At 37.5% G+C, this 15,802-nt stretch overlaps 1 protein-coding gene across 2 annotated transcripts in view; it reads left to right on the top strand.

The window, feature by feature from the left end:
* b3gat1a (beta-1,3-glucuronyltransferase 1 (glucuronosyltransferase P) a) overlaps window positions 1-14,495 on the top strand; it is a 143,522-nt gene extending 129,027 nt beyond the window's left edge. Inside the window, exons 8-9 of one of the 2 annotated variants that reach the window (XM_079825043.1) lie at window positions 13,534-13,637; window positions 13,807-14,488. In XM_079825043.1, coding sequence (XP_079681169.1) covers window positions 13,534-13,620 — 87 coding nt within the window. In that variant the 3' untranslated portion in view covers window positions 13,621-13,637; window positions 13,807-14,488. Of the gene's footprint in view, window positions 1-13,533; window positions 13,638-13,806 lie in introns of both variants that reach the window. The other variant, XM_079825044.1, reaches the window with a different exon arrangement.
* Window positions 14,496-15,802: the final 1,307 nt, after the last annotated feature.

Consider the following 15,802-nt stretch of genomic DNA (forward strand, 5'->3'; position numbering starts at 1 on the left):
TCAGTAATGACAAAAAAAAAAACATGAGATCACCAACAGTATTACAATATTTCTCCAAGTTTTATTTTTGACTGCTAGCACTAAAAATACAGCCATGTAATATTTGACAAAGCAACCAATAATCTGGTAACATTTATGACAACCATTCTGTAGAGGTTTTCTTGCGGTTAATTAAAAAAGGTTGCAAAGCGTTGTACATTAACAATTTATGTTAAAAAAAAAGTAGAGTTCTTTCTTTTCAAGACGCATGTACTGCTTTAATTTCAATGGATGTTTTCTCTGTAAAAAGAATACACTTCAGAAATCAGAATCGAGTAGGCCCTAACTCACAATTTTCACCTCTGATTATTTTTGCTTACAATTAAAAAATAAACCTGATATAAATATAAATCTGATGTTTTATGAAAGTTATTTGCTATATACATGTACTACAATTTTAAATCGCCATGTGAGAACACATATCATTAAAATATGCACTTCAATAAGCCGACAGAAAGCAGGTTAATGCGTTTACATGTTGAGCGAAATCGATGTAAGGGACAAAAATCTAGCAGTGCCTAATGCACTGAAGCCTGGCAAACAATCAAGCTAAATGAAGTGTTTCCAGCAGATGTCACCGCAAGCTCGTGCAGAGCTAACAGAATACGTACCATTTGTGCGTGTATTAGAAAATGTAATATTCTGCATTTTATTTTTAGTAATTGTTTAAGGCAATTTCACGATTTCATTCATCATACAGTAACCAGCAACAACCCCCTTTCATAAAGCGCGCGTACCTCTCACTCTAGGCTGGTCGCTATCATTGATTTGACGAGATCACACGCGTGACGCATGGAGTCACAGGACTGATTATTCGTCTTAGCCAATCACGTTGACAGGAAAAAAATAAACATAATGTAGCGACGGCAGGTTTAGGGAAAATAGCGCAGTAAAAGTACCAATACAGCACTTAAAATGTAGGGGAGAGCGGTGCACAACCTAACGCTTTTTGATTTTCTTAGTTTCTGTAAATCCACTTGGGGTTCAGAGTATTTATTTTTTCCCACATGAATTGCACACATGTCTAGTACAATTATGTGGTTTTGTTTCATTAATACAGTGTATACTTTTTCCTTGATTTACCCCGAAAGAATGGAAGTGAAATGTGGCAACATGCCCCATAGATGGGGTACATTGTAACATGTGGTGGGGCACAATGTAACATGACCAAATAACAGCTTAAAATGTTACCTGATATAATCAAAAAAATATCCAAGACAAACTAAAATCTTTAGTCAACAAATACAATTATTAAATTTTCAAAATAAAATAATGGCATTTTTTTAATCATTAAAAATATAAACATTTTTGAGTTTGACTACAAACACATCGCTAAATACAGCTATACAGCATAGTTCAAAAAAACATAATAATAGTTATTATTATCTGAACATTAACTCTCAGTCATTATTTACCCTTTTCTCATGGTTTCTCAAAATAATTCATAAAAGTATACAATATAATGGCATATATCTAATAGGGGCTCATTGTAACTCAGTGTTACATCGCACCCCATCTGCGCAACTGGGATTTAAATCGCGGCTCGTGTCTTCTGCTGTTAGATCAGCATTAAAGAACGATTTCAACTGTTAAATAAAAGATATAAGATTAAAATAATATCGGATTTGTCTTATTTTAAATAAACACAAAAAACAGAGATGAAAACTAAACTTAAGTAAGAGATTTACTTTTGCTATGGTTAAATACATACAAGAGATTTTTTAATTTTGGCGCTATTTTTTCTTTAAATAATGTTGAAATGGCAACTAGTAAATACACTAAGTTTCGTCATTCTGGCATGTGTGGAAAGGGTTAAAATTTGCGTGTTACAACTAACCCCGCGTTAGATTGTGCCCCGCGCTCACCTAATCAAGTAAAAGTAAAAGTACACTATTTTAAAGTACAATTCCTGAGAAAAACTAGGCCTACTCAATTACAGTAACGAGAGTATTTGTAATTCGTTACTTTACACCACTGACTGTATATCGATATAAACGGTATTGCCTCATTCCATATAGTTTCTAAAAAAAATATATCAATATATTGTACAAACTCGATATACCGCCCTGCCCTAGTAAGAGTAAAGCGTTTCTGCAAAATAAAACCTATAACCGAGGGCAACACAGATATGACACAATTGTCAGGCGACTCCCTCACACCAGAGCTAGGCGGTTGCCTAGGGCGACAAATGTGTAGGGGGCGCAGGCGCCCTCTAGTGGCGCCCTTAAACTTACTTCCCATTAAGCATAGAATTAGAACAAGCAAAATAAAACATACTGTTTATTAAAAATGATCATCCTTGGGCGCCCCCTCAGCCACACGTTTAATTACATAACCTGATTATTAGATTGAATTGATGGTAAGTATTGTCGAGCACAGGCGTTCAGGCGTTAGGTCAGGCAAGTGCTCAGCACTAGCGCGTTCTTCAAAAATGAAGCGGTCTAAACCCTCGAGTGCACAGGGACGGAAAAAGAGAAAGACAGACGATCAAAAGAAAGCCCAGTATAGAGGTAAGTCTTCCCATCTCAGCCATAAAGGTGTCAAACTAAATGAATTAACTTCGTATTATCAATATTATCAACTAATATTGGACGGCTTTGGACGTTATTGCTGTCACTAAGATATCACTAGCTAGCTAGTTAGTTTTCTACATATTAACGCATTTCACTGACAATAAGGAAGTCCAGACGAGCCAAATTTTAATGCTGCGTCAATTTTGAAGGTAAATAGAAATGCCAGAAACAACTGTTCATCTTTTATTATTTAAGATAGGGATAGAGCTACAAGAACTTATATATTTAAAAAAAATTTAAGTACAGTGTATCCATAATAGCACTTTTGTTTGTAGAGGGTATAGTTAATCCAGTTTATGAGTCATAATTTGCTTAAGTGTCTTTACAGGTGCTTAAGAGAGTTTTTGCACAGTTTATGGAGTTAATATTTGGTAAATATCCTTGAACATTCTTTCTAGCATTTGTGTATGACCAATTTATTGCAGTTGATCCTTTAAGTCTTAATTTTCTTGATTAAGTGTTGGAGTGACTATAAAAGCATTTTTGTTTGTTCATCCATTGTTTGAGTCATAATTTGTTAAATATCCTCCAACGTTCTTTGTAGCATTTTTGTATGTGCTATTTATTAGAGTGTATCATTTAAGTCATAATTAGCTTTTTAAGTCTTGGAGTAACTATAAGAGCATTTTTGTTTGTATAGTTTTCCCATTTGTGCCCAATTTTTTCTGAATGGCATGTTCTGCATTTATTTTCCCCAGGTTTTTGTATTTTTTCTTGAAAATCGAATTTGAATCTGTGGCAACTATAGTTGTCGGTGGGCAAATATGTTGTATGCACCCCTTCAATGTCAAATATGTAGCCTGACGTCGTCATACTCAATTCTAGTCAGAATTTGAGTCTGATACTGCTCCGTTGGGCTGTGATTATGGGGCGTGTTTCAACCGAACCAGGAAAGACCTCAATTGGATAGACCTACAACCAATCAGAGCAACGGAGCGACGCATAACGTTAGTTGTCAAATGTCAACAGAACTCAACTGAACACAGTGTTGCCATGTCCGCGGGTTGAAGCGACCCCAATTATGTGATATACAGACCCAGGAATGCGATTTTTAGCAGGCAGCCCTGCCAAAATAACACATATTTTACCCCCCAAATGCCTTTTTTCCCAGAGAACCCCCCCTGGAAAGCTATTGGGCTTGTTTTTGGCTAGTTTTGAGGAACGTTAGCAATTGGGCGGGTTTTGTTGTAAAAACTTGGCAACCCTGTACCTGCACGCACGCTGGAATAAGTAGCCTAACGTTAGAAGAAAAAGATGAGTGTAAACGATCTTTGCCGGTGTTGTAAAAAAAGAATTTAAGGATACACAGAGTAAGTTACTTACCAACACGATCATCATTTCTGAGAGAAATAGTAAAGGTGAATGCATATACGAACAAGTTCTCCGTTTAGGATTAGAACAAACTCAACCCAAGCGCCTTTGATGGCGTGGATGATTACGTTAATGTTTATCATCTGTCCATCATCGTCTAAAGCCCGCCCTGACAATTTCATTGGTCCAAACGGTTTCTGTTCGGGCATAATTACTTCTCTATGGATCAAGTCCAGACCGAACTGCCCGAGTAAAAATGCTGTGGGCGGGGCTAAGTTCGTCTGGCATCCAGGCTATCAAATATGAATAAGAGGAGAACATTTAGCATCTAACTCAAAATAATTGCTTTCAACAGATCAATCTTTATTCATAATCAAATTTATTATGTTTGACTAAGTATACTAAAAACTATAGATCTGTTGTAAGATTTGTTTTGATTGGATGATTCTAGAGACCTTCATGATTATGTTGATATATATGTCAACAAAAAAATACTTATTAGTAACATGAAAATAACCTTTCTTTGGGAGGGTTTGCCTTTGTTGTGCTCCCTGGAAGTAGGGGTAGGAAGTTGGCAGTCTCATGTGACAGGAAGGAAGTTAATTCTTTTTTTTTTCTTGAAATCCTTTATTTGGTTGTCTGCTTGTGTGTCATTAAGATATAAAACATGGATAATATCTAGAAAAATACTTACAGAAGGAAAATGACAACTATACACTGGCAACTATAGTTGCCGGTGGGCTTCACAATTAAGGTGGGGCAAAACTCAATCTCCCCTAGGGCAACCAAAGAGCTAGAGCTGGCCCTGCCTCACACGTCTCGGTTCCTCGGTTAAAATAGCAATTTTCTCATGATTTACAAATAGTTGGAAACATTTGGGATATTGTAAGTAATCAACTGAACAAAACATATAACACTGGCCTAGTGGTTTTTGGATATTTTACTGCAAAAATGTTTCATCAAATACAGTGAAAGAGTATGCTGCAATATAACTCAATCTCCAAGATTTTTTTGTGTAACAGTGCAGATACACATATGTACAGCTGGCTAATGAGAGGTCGGTGTAAAAGGTGTTTATTGCATTTGAACTGGTTTTGCTGATATTTGTCCATGCTCACACGTAATCCACACAGTTATTAGTGAGTGAGACCCAGTGGTGTTCACACGTCTTCAGCATTTGGAACAATATGGAGGTGATTAAATAATGAGCTTTTATGTTCGGTTGAACTACTCATTTAATTCATGGAGCCAAGTCTCTCTCTCTCTTCCAACAAACACCCAAGGACAACCTTGGGGGGGGATACTATTCTCTCACTATTGTATCAGTGTCTCATGCTTTCTGTTCTAGCTTATATTTTCTCAGCAAGTCTGGAACGATTTGTTGTGGCACTTCTCATGTTACTCACAAGGATGAATCTCTTCAAGACATGTCGCTTTAGAAAAAACATGATTATACATTTAAATGCGTGACACAAAAGTGTGTATGTGAGTAAGTGTAACGTACTGCTCTGAGACAGAAGGTTGAGGATCCAAATGCAGCTTTATTTTAAAGAGTAATCCACACTCATAGTCAACAAACAGGCAAGAGGTCATAACAGGTAATCAGTCCAATCAGGCAAACAAGACAGGAGAGACAGGCAAACAGGTAAGAAATGCCTCAGAAATGCAGTGTCAACAAAACAAGACTTCGCAATGAATGACAGACATGACCTGGGGTCCGTTCTTCGTACCTCGCTTAATACGTCGGAGATGATTTGACCGATCCCAGATCTTTTAATCGTTATAATTGATCTCAGGCTAATTTGGTTCGTCAAACAAATTTGTGGATTGGATTAAAATATCTGGATTAAATGATCTAAGATTACTGCGCGTTCTTGTGTTTCCTGAAGAGGGCAGATGCATCGATACTCGAAACCATGATCAGCAATGCAGCGATTGGCTGGCGTCAAGACAGCAACGTAATGACATCATATAATTAAAAAAGCCACCTGGCAAAAAAACTTAACAAATTACACAAAACCCCCCCCCCACAAATTTCTGGACCTTTATAAGGAAACAGCCAACCAACCAAACCAACATAAAAGTTATAATAGATAAATTATAAATAATTTGATAATTATTAAATTATAATTATTACCAATTATTTATATTCACGATTTTAAACAGTATTTGTGGGCTACACCCTTTACATTTTTATTTCAATGTTGTAATTTAATTTTCAATTCAATTTGAAGCAGATTTGTAACATGACAGTATTAAAGTTTCTTAAGGGTCAAGATTAAATTATCTGCATCTCTTGCACTGCATCAAGCCACTCCCATAATATCTGTGATCACTTAAATTGTACAGCATGTGTGTAAACCTCCAATAAAATTATTTAGTAATTATTCCATCACAAATAAATCGCTCAATCAAGTGGATGTGTCTATAGTATTAGATGCGGTCTCATATACATATACAATATAACATTTTATATTATTATTATTTAAAATTATTATTATTGCCCCTGGTTCAGTAATGAACTCTTGTAATAAAGTAGCAGTGGCTGGGACAGATTTTAAGTATCACCTCAAGATGCAATCTAATCCTCCCGAGCAGGTTTAAGCTTACAGACCTGTTGCTATGATAGCAAGTCCAGGATAAGCATCAAAGAACCAAACAATCCAAGATCATGCCAAATCGTCAACAATCAATTCCGGCTAATTGAGTTAGCCACTTACGAAGAACGGACCCCAGGCTTATAAATTGTGAGCTAACAAGGTAATGGGGTGCAGGTGGATGTAATCAGGAAGGAAGTCCAGGTAGTGAGTGATGTGGGAAATGTAGTCCTAAGATGAAGTGACAATAGACTAGGGTGGAGAGCCCTCTGGTGGTGATCATGGGCACTCTCACTGGTGATCGTAACAGTGAGAGTGTGTGTATACATATAGGGGGGGGGGAAATGGCTAATGGGTGATTTGTGCAGGGACTGATTAATTAATGCTTTAATTGGTGTTACTGAGCTTAGGGATGCCGTACTTAAGACAAGACATAATTAGGATTTAACCATTTAGAGACAGACAAATCAGAACCAATTCCTGGACTGGTCTCATCTAGTTTCTGGATTATTCCTTGAATTTCATTCAAGCAGAGCAACTCAACAGACACACCATTATTGCAAGTGGGACTGTTATCCTCCGCTAAGTGGAAGTGGGGCCCCGGACCCATCTTGACACAATTATAAATTATTCATGAGAGGCAATGAGCAGGATGACACTGGTTTCTGAAAGACATCAACAAGGGAGATGGAAAAGAAAATATGAAACGTGTTTCTTCCTTTTGGACATTAACAACAATTTCCAGGAAGTTTAATGAGGCAGATGATTTTTGTTTGTTGTTGTTCTGATTACTTCATCTTGATGTCATAAATAGAGTGAAATACTAATAATTAGGGCTGTCACTAAGGATTATTTTGGTATTTGAGTAATCTATCGATTATTCTGACGATTAATCAAGTAATCGGATATTTTTTGTGGTAATAAAAATAAACCCAAGTAAACAATAGCCATTAAAATGACTTCAAAGTACATATTATAACAACAATGAGGTAAGAATATTTGGTTCACATAAAGTTTTAAAAGCAAATAATCGTATAGTTTTATAGAACTACAGTTAAAATACATAATATAACATGCAATATAAACTATAGGCCTATTATAACAAATGCCTACAGAGGGCACAAAGGGTGATTGTTGTTGTCCCACTTTAAAGCAGATCAAATCCTTGTTCAATATCGGTCAACGTTATTTAAGTCAAATGTTCACTTAATCTTTAATATTTGGCAACTTCTTTACAATAGAAACGCTGATGCAGAGCCATAGAAAAAAATTTAATACATTTTTAAATATGGATATTTTATTCCTTCAAGGTTGCCTGGAGAGGAGAGGAATCCCAAGCGCATCAACTGACCACGGGGGTTCCTCAGGGCTCAGTGCTTGGACCTCTCCTTTTCTCCATTTACACTACTTCATTAGGTCCCATCATACAGGCACATGGCTTCTCATATCACTGCTATGCTGATGACACTCAGCTCTACCTTTCATTCCAACCAGACGACCGCACAGTAGCTGCACGAATCTCCAGCTGTCTGGCTGACATCTCGGCATGGATGAGTAAAAATCACCTACAGCTCAACCTGGCAAAGACTGAGTTCCTCATCTTTCCCGCCAGTCCCACTATGCAACATGACTTCACCATCCAGTTAGGTACATCCCTGATCTCCCCTTCAAAATCAGTCAGAAATCTTGGAGTTACATTTGATGACCAGTTGTCCTTCAGAGAACACATTGCTAAGACAGCTCGCTCATGTAGGTTTGCGCTCTACAACATCAGGAAGATCAGACCGTTCCTAACTGAACACGCAACACAGCTTCTTGTCCAGGCCCTGGTTATTTCTAGACTTGACTACTGCAATGCGCTTCTGGCTGGACTCCCCTCTTGTGCGATCCAAACACTTCGAATGATCCAGAATGCAGCGGCACGTCTGGTCTTCAACGAGCCCAAAAGGACCCACGTCACACCACTCTTCATCTCTCTGCACTGGCTACCACTCGCTCCTCGCATCAAGTTTAAGGCACTGACGCTTGCCTACAGATCCACCACGCGCTCAGCTCCTGCATACTTTGACTCGATTCTACAAATCCACACCCCCACCAGAAGCCTTCGTTCAGTTAAGGAGCGAAGGCTTGTGGTACCATCACAGAGAGGCAAAAAATCCCTTTCCAGAACATTTTCATTCAACGTTCCCAGCTGGTGGAACGATCTGCCCACCGCCATCCGAAACGCTGATTCGTTGACAACATTCAAAAGTCAACTAAAAACTCATCTCCTCCATGAGCACTTAACCTCTTAAAAAAAAAAAAATTCTTTCCTTTCCTCTTTCTCCTCCTCTTTCCCTCCCTACTCTAGCCTGTGCTGCACTGAGAAATGTACACGGACTAAGTATTTCAGGCACTTGTTGCGCTCACTCGACTCTTCACGACCATTCGCTTATTGTACCCCCAAGTGCATAAATGCATAAATGTAAATGTAAATGTATATTTTTCTTACACAAACGCATCGATTCGCTTCAGAAGGCCTTTATTAACACCCTGGAGCCGCGTGGAGCTCGTTATTTGACAGACTGATGCATTTTTTATGGACTTCGAAAACAGAGCAACTATTACTGCTATTATAATGCTTGGATTAGCCAGAACATTTTTAATATAACTCAGATTTTATTCGTCTGAAAGAAGAATGTCATATACACCTCGGATGACTTGAGGAGTAAATCATGGGCTAATTTTCATTTTTGGGTGAACTATCCCTTTAATTACTCATTCATTAAAACAATCACTTGCCACCACCTACTGGTGGATTAGTTTTATATTTAAAGGTATCATTGCATTTTTCCAACATTTTATATTTTTTTATATCTCAAATGCATTTACTTATAGCTGCTTAAATGTTATATGCTTTTTTTCAGATGTATTCTTTATTGTCCTCAGTAGAGCAACATTCAGCACCCATAATATACACATACGGCATGTTATTGTACACAGAAATACTGCACAAAAATGGCATCAGCAACAAAAACTTTGGAAATTATGCATTATGTAAATTCAGCGCTTTTATAGCTGAGAGTACAAAACTTCTCCCTAGGCGTGATTTTTTATGGGGCAGCTGTCTGTATCTACGGCCTGAGGAAAGAAGGGTGAAACATGAGTTGAGACGGTGGCTAGGATTTTGTCTTATAGTGTTTTCTCTACGAATGATAGCAATAAGAGCCGACAAATTGGTAGTTTGAAGACCAATTATTTTTGAAGAGGCATTGGTGATTTTAAGGAGCTTGTTTCTATTAGTGAGAGAGAGCATGGTGAAGTAGCAGGTGGCACAGTACAGGAGGATGGGTTCAATGATACTTCGGTAAAGGAGAAGCAAGAGGTGTGGTTTGACTGAGAGAGTCCTGAGTTTACTTATGACAAATAGTCATTGTTGGCAGCGTCTATGATTGTCTGTAATGTGTAGGGTTGGGTATCGTTTGAATTTTATCGATTCTGATTCTACTTATCGATTCCGATTCTTATCGATTCCTAATTTCGATTCCAATAGGGTAAAAAACTAATTTATTATTAGGCTATTATTGCAAAACATTTAATTGTAGCTGAATACCATGAACAAAAGTCAACAGGCTAGCAACTTTTGCCTATGGTTTAAAAATACCATAAAATACAAAAATAGCATAAAATACAAAAAAAAAAAAGCCTAATATAAATGTCAAGCACTATTAAAGACAAGTAAACACTCAGTAATTAAAAAAGAACAAATAAACAAACTGGCAATTGCACGAATAAATACAATTGAACAAAGATGATTGAAATAAACATTTTCAGGTAGGTACAGAAACTGTAATCAAATGTAAAATGCAGCATAGGAATGTACGTGTGTGTGCAGCAGTTAAAAAGCGTTATCAAAATGCGCGTTTCTTATCGAAACACCGGTTCTGAGCAATTTGGAACCGGTTCTCGATACCAATCACTAGGGATGTGATGGTCAAAACTCAATTTATTGTCCATAATAATGCCACGGTACCTGAAACTCAACAATTTCTACTGACTGGCCAATGATGGAGATAGGGCAGTGAGAGTTGGAGAGTTTTTGACGTGTGTCTATAATGAGTTCTTTTGTTTTTGTAACATTGAGGAGAAGATGACTGTCTGTACACCACTGGGTAAAACAGATTGGTGATATGCGATAAGTGATTCCCTGCTGGTGAGGAGGGCGAGTATGGCTGTCATAGTATTTTGTGATAGGGGGCTATGGCAATCGTTAGTATCCAGCGTATAGAGAAAGGGACTGCGGACACAACCTTGAGGGGCTCCTGTGTTGACAGTAATAGTGGTGGATAGCACGACATGCTACCTCTGAGCTTCTTTAAACAGTCTGTCTAAATAGTAAATGCCGCTTCAAATTAGAGCTGAACGATTCTGGATAAATTGAGAATCACAATTTTTTTTAATTAAAATTGAGATCACGATTCTCCCACGACTCTGAAGAAAAAACTGAACAAAATAACATAATTTACTAGAGGTTCTGACAAAATGTTCATGGCTTCAGGCCATTTAAAAAATACATTAATTTGAATGAAATAATTAATACAATTATTTTGTTTCACTGAATCAGCGTTTGTGAATGAATCTTTTAAATGAATGATTCAATGACAAACACTTTTTAAACAGTCTCTTGTCGCCACCTCCTGATGTGATAATAAGCGAGGAGGACTTGTATGTATCAACACACACAAGTTTCAAAACACTTCAAAAAGGTGATTTGCTCTATTTTGATCGCTAGATATCAATGTTCATACCCAAACTATAAACGTTTATCCCAGTACACATTTGCCCCCTGCTCTGTAAATGTTTGTAACACATAAATAACAAAATGTACGGTTGAAAAGACTGTGAAGTTGCTTTTACATGGCAACTGCTCTCTCTCCGGATCAGATTTGAATGTTGCAGTGCGATGATCGTACTTTAAAAGGGTAACCAAAGTCCCTAAAATCTTTGCTTTAAAGCCAGTTTCACGTCACAAGCGTCAGCAGCACGTGTTTTATCTGCCAATATCAATGAATGAGAGCGTTCACGTCGGAAGTGTGATGGCCGACCCTCTCATTCATTAACATGGGCTGAATCCGAAATCACCCCCTATACCCTTAAATAGGGCATTATTTGAGGGGACAGCCATTTGTAGTGGTGTCCGAAACCTAGTGGATGTTATTGAGTGCACTCATTCAATCCCACAATGCACCATAACACAACGGCTGTCCGACTTCACACACTCGTTTTCATTCTCCTTCAAGTGAACTGTATTAGTGGACAAACGTAGGGAATAGTGAATGAGGGTTTAGGAGGTGATTTCAGATTCAGCCATGGGCAGCAAAAAAAAAAAGCTAAATGGTAATAGACATAGTGGAATTTAGACTATCACAATCTTTTAATGATTAATCGTTCAGCTCTACTTCAAATGCAGCTTCTGTGTTTCCTCTGCAGTGGAAAGATGGGTATTGTTGATACTGATTTCATTCGATTGCTAACAATCCTATAGTGTCTTATTATTCTAATTAAACATTGATCAAATTTGAGAATTTGACATGAAAGATGACACATTTAATAAGATCCTCAGCACTTCGGATCTGTACCCAGAGAAATGTTCTGTGGATGCTAAACTACTGCTGAGGGACTTTATATCTGTGAGTGTTTGTGAGCATTAGCGTGTAGGAGTGCAGAAAGTGAATAGATAGACAGACTGAGCAAAAACTATTCTGAAAACAAGACTTAAAGGGTTACTTCACCCAAAAATGAAAATTAGATTCTTCTTTCAGACAAGTACAATCAGAGTTATATTAAAGAAGTCCTGGCTCTTCCAAGCTTTATAATGGCAGTGACTTGTTGGGTCATTTTTGAAGTCCATAAAAGTGCATCTATCCACCATATAACTGCTCCACACGGCTCCGGGGGTTAATGAAGGTCTTCTGAAGCGATGTGGCGCATTTGTGTAATAAAAATATCCATATTTAAAACTTTATAGACTAAAATAACAAACTACCGGCTGACCGCCATACGCAAGTTGATTTATGGCAAAAGAATAACCCCTGACCCCTGTATGACGCAGGATATAGGAGAATCGCACGCCTTGATGCCTCTCGCGGATAGTGCTGGACAACAAACTCAACAAAACTTCTCTTATATCGAAATCCTATGCATTTCTCTTTAAAAATTATTGTTTTAGACTCTAATTCATCTTTTGTTTGGCTCTATCCTCTACGTTTCAAGGGTTACTCTTTCGCCGTAAATCGACGCGTACGGTGGTTTTTTAGTCTATAAAGTTTTAAAATATGGATACTTTTCTTACACAAACGCATCGCTTCGCTTCAGAAGGCCTTTATTAACCCCACGGAGCTGTGTGGAGCAGTTATATGATGGATAGATGCACTTTTATGGACTTCAAACACAAAGCAACAATTCACTGCCATTATAAAGCTTGGATTAGCCTGGACTTTTTTAATATAACTCCGAATTTTATTTGTCTGAAAGAAGAATGTCATATACACCTAGGATGACTTGAGTGAGTAAATCATGGGATAATTTTCAGTTTTGGGTGAACTATCCCTTTAACTAGGAGATAACAATGAGAAAGACAGTTATACCCAATTTTTTCTGCCCTTTTTTTCTTTCTCCAAAAATGTACATGAATTCAGAAATTCATTTCTATCCAAAGTTGTGAATTTAACTTGGAATATCGCATAAATCATGTGCGAATAGATCACTGTTTCCATCCCATGTATTCAAGAGAACAAAATCGGAAATTGGAGTAAGATAACTGTAATAAAAATGGAAGTGGCTGCAATCAATGAACCCACTGTGGCTCTTTTTTTCCCCCAAGTAATAAATTGCCTGCAATCTCAATGTATTTTTGAATACAGAAATATAAAAAAAGACCATAATCTCACTGACCCGGCACTGTGAAGCAGTTCATCATCACAACAAATTATCCTCTCTCCACTCCATAAACCACGATGTGTTTTTTATTACAGATTCTTGTGTGGCACACGCGGACGGAAAAACCTGTCCTGGTGAACGAAGGCAAGAAAGGCTTCACAGACCCAAACGTGGAGATCTGACATCTGCTTCATCGGCGGTAATGAGAAAGCAATCTGTTGAGCCTTAATCACAGTGTCACTGAGCGAATATAGGGTCATTGAAGGACACGAGACCATGTGTTTAAAATGCATCTGGCCCTGCTAAGTGACGGAAGTGTGGCTCTGTACAGATGCACCACTGAACACTACTCTTACTTTGTGTTGCAGGGATGCGTCCAGCTGGACCCAAAAGGGAATGGCAGGGAGTTATTACCAACCCACCACAGTTTTTTGAACAGTTTGGATGCTTTTTCCTGTAAACCACAACTAAATGAGTTCAACAATATGGACCTATTATTCTAAAGCACAGATAGTCTTTTTTAAGGCAATATCAGTATTTTGCGAGAACAAAACCAGAAGTGGCGTATATTAACGAGGGAACATCTGAGAACTGTTTTAACTGCTCACTGGATTTTATGAACTCTGCATTGAGAAGAGACAAAAACCATCAGTTTAAGGACGTTGATGTTCCTTCACGTCTAACAGACTGACACTTAAACATAAAGAAGGGAATGTCTTCTTTTTTATATAATATGTATTATTAATTTTGTTTTGTTGTTTACATCACTGTCTTGCTAGCACAGCACTACTGATATTTTGCCTCAATTGAAGTTCAGCGTCACTCTGCGGTATTAAACCAGTTCTATCATATACCAGGGCTAGCTGCTATACTGGATTTTAGCGATTACAACGTTGTAACACGGTCCTCATGACTAAGACCTAAATGATATGAATAGCACTTGAATTTGTTCCTCTGTGTCCATTGTTCCTGTTAGGACATGCGTTGTAAATATAACTTAAAGATGAACAATCAGAGACTTTTAAAATAAAGTGATCTAGCATTCAACGGAACAAGCAATGTAACTACTGCATTTGTACTTCAGTTTAAAGTAAGAATCCATAGTTTAGTTTACTATTACAGCATCCATAATACTTCACTCATGTTCATAGAGATCTTACCAAAGGACGGAGCTGATGGGTTTGGGTTTTACAATGTTAGCGTTCAGTATTAATTGGGCTAGCCTCCGAGAGCAGCACAGAGCTCAGTAAATATTCAGATGTATTTAGTTTATGTCAAACCGAAGCTTTGGGCTTTGCGGAGGAAATCTGTCTTGAAGACGTGCTGCTAATCTAATGAAGCTAAAGCGGAGACACCTGGGAATCTAGAGCCAACAAAAGCAAAGCCACTTTCTTATGTCAAAACTGCACATGCGCAGAAAATCGTAACATGTACTGATATTATGATAAATCTGGCTTGATTAGCATCAGACTAAATTTGTGTATCTCTTTAAGCCGTGTTTTTACTGCTTACAGCAGATTATAGACCCAAAGTCGTTTATTTCCAATGGTCCGATCCTCTGCGGATTCCAGCGTTGAGGGAAATTGGGTCTCCATTAGTCGTGATATCACTGACTCACATAATTTTTAATGGGTACTCTTTAGTGCCTGATTAAAATGGCTACAAACTCACATGATATGCCATTTGAGCAAAGTTATAATTACCATTAATGTCTGTTTTAGTTACCTTACATACTAGCATGGCACACATATATACGAGTAGCCTGATTAGCTTATATGCACTTGCACTTACCCTACATGTGTTCAGAACCATCTTTAATGTAATTATGCAAGTTAATTAATTTATTATTATTATTTATTTATAGTTTTTAAAAAGTGAAAGACATTACATTATGTCCAATTTGTTTTATTATGCTAGTTTGTGTACTTATAACTAATAAAGTCCCCTGTAGTCACTAATTTTATCCTTTAAAACTCATCTTTGATCAGCAAAATTACATATTTAAATGTCAATTCATGCCTTAAAATAGCTTGACTGTAACTCTACACCCTTACTTCCTTTATTATACGTGGATCCATGAATATGCTAATTAGCCCCGCCTCCACTCGCTCAACTTTACTGTAGTAAACGCTGCACAATGACAAGTGGAAATGCTGGTTTAATGTTTGAACTAGAAACTGATTCAGAAGTAGAAGAGTGAATTATACAGGCTCGTCTACTAGTCGATGGATCTGGTAATGCATTTTATGTATCGCTCTCTACAACTTCGGACACATAACGGTCATTAATATGATTAGCCTTTTGCTTGACTATGTTAACAAACAGCAAATAATGTGTTGCTAATGTTACACAAACCATGTTTCT

Source organism: Gobio gobio, assembly GCF_949357685.1.
Source record: "Gobio gobio genome assembly, chromosome: 9".
Lineage (NCBI taxonomy): Eukaryota > Metazoa > Chordata > Actinopteri > Cypriniformes > Gobionidae > Gobio > Gobio gobio.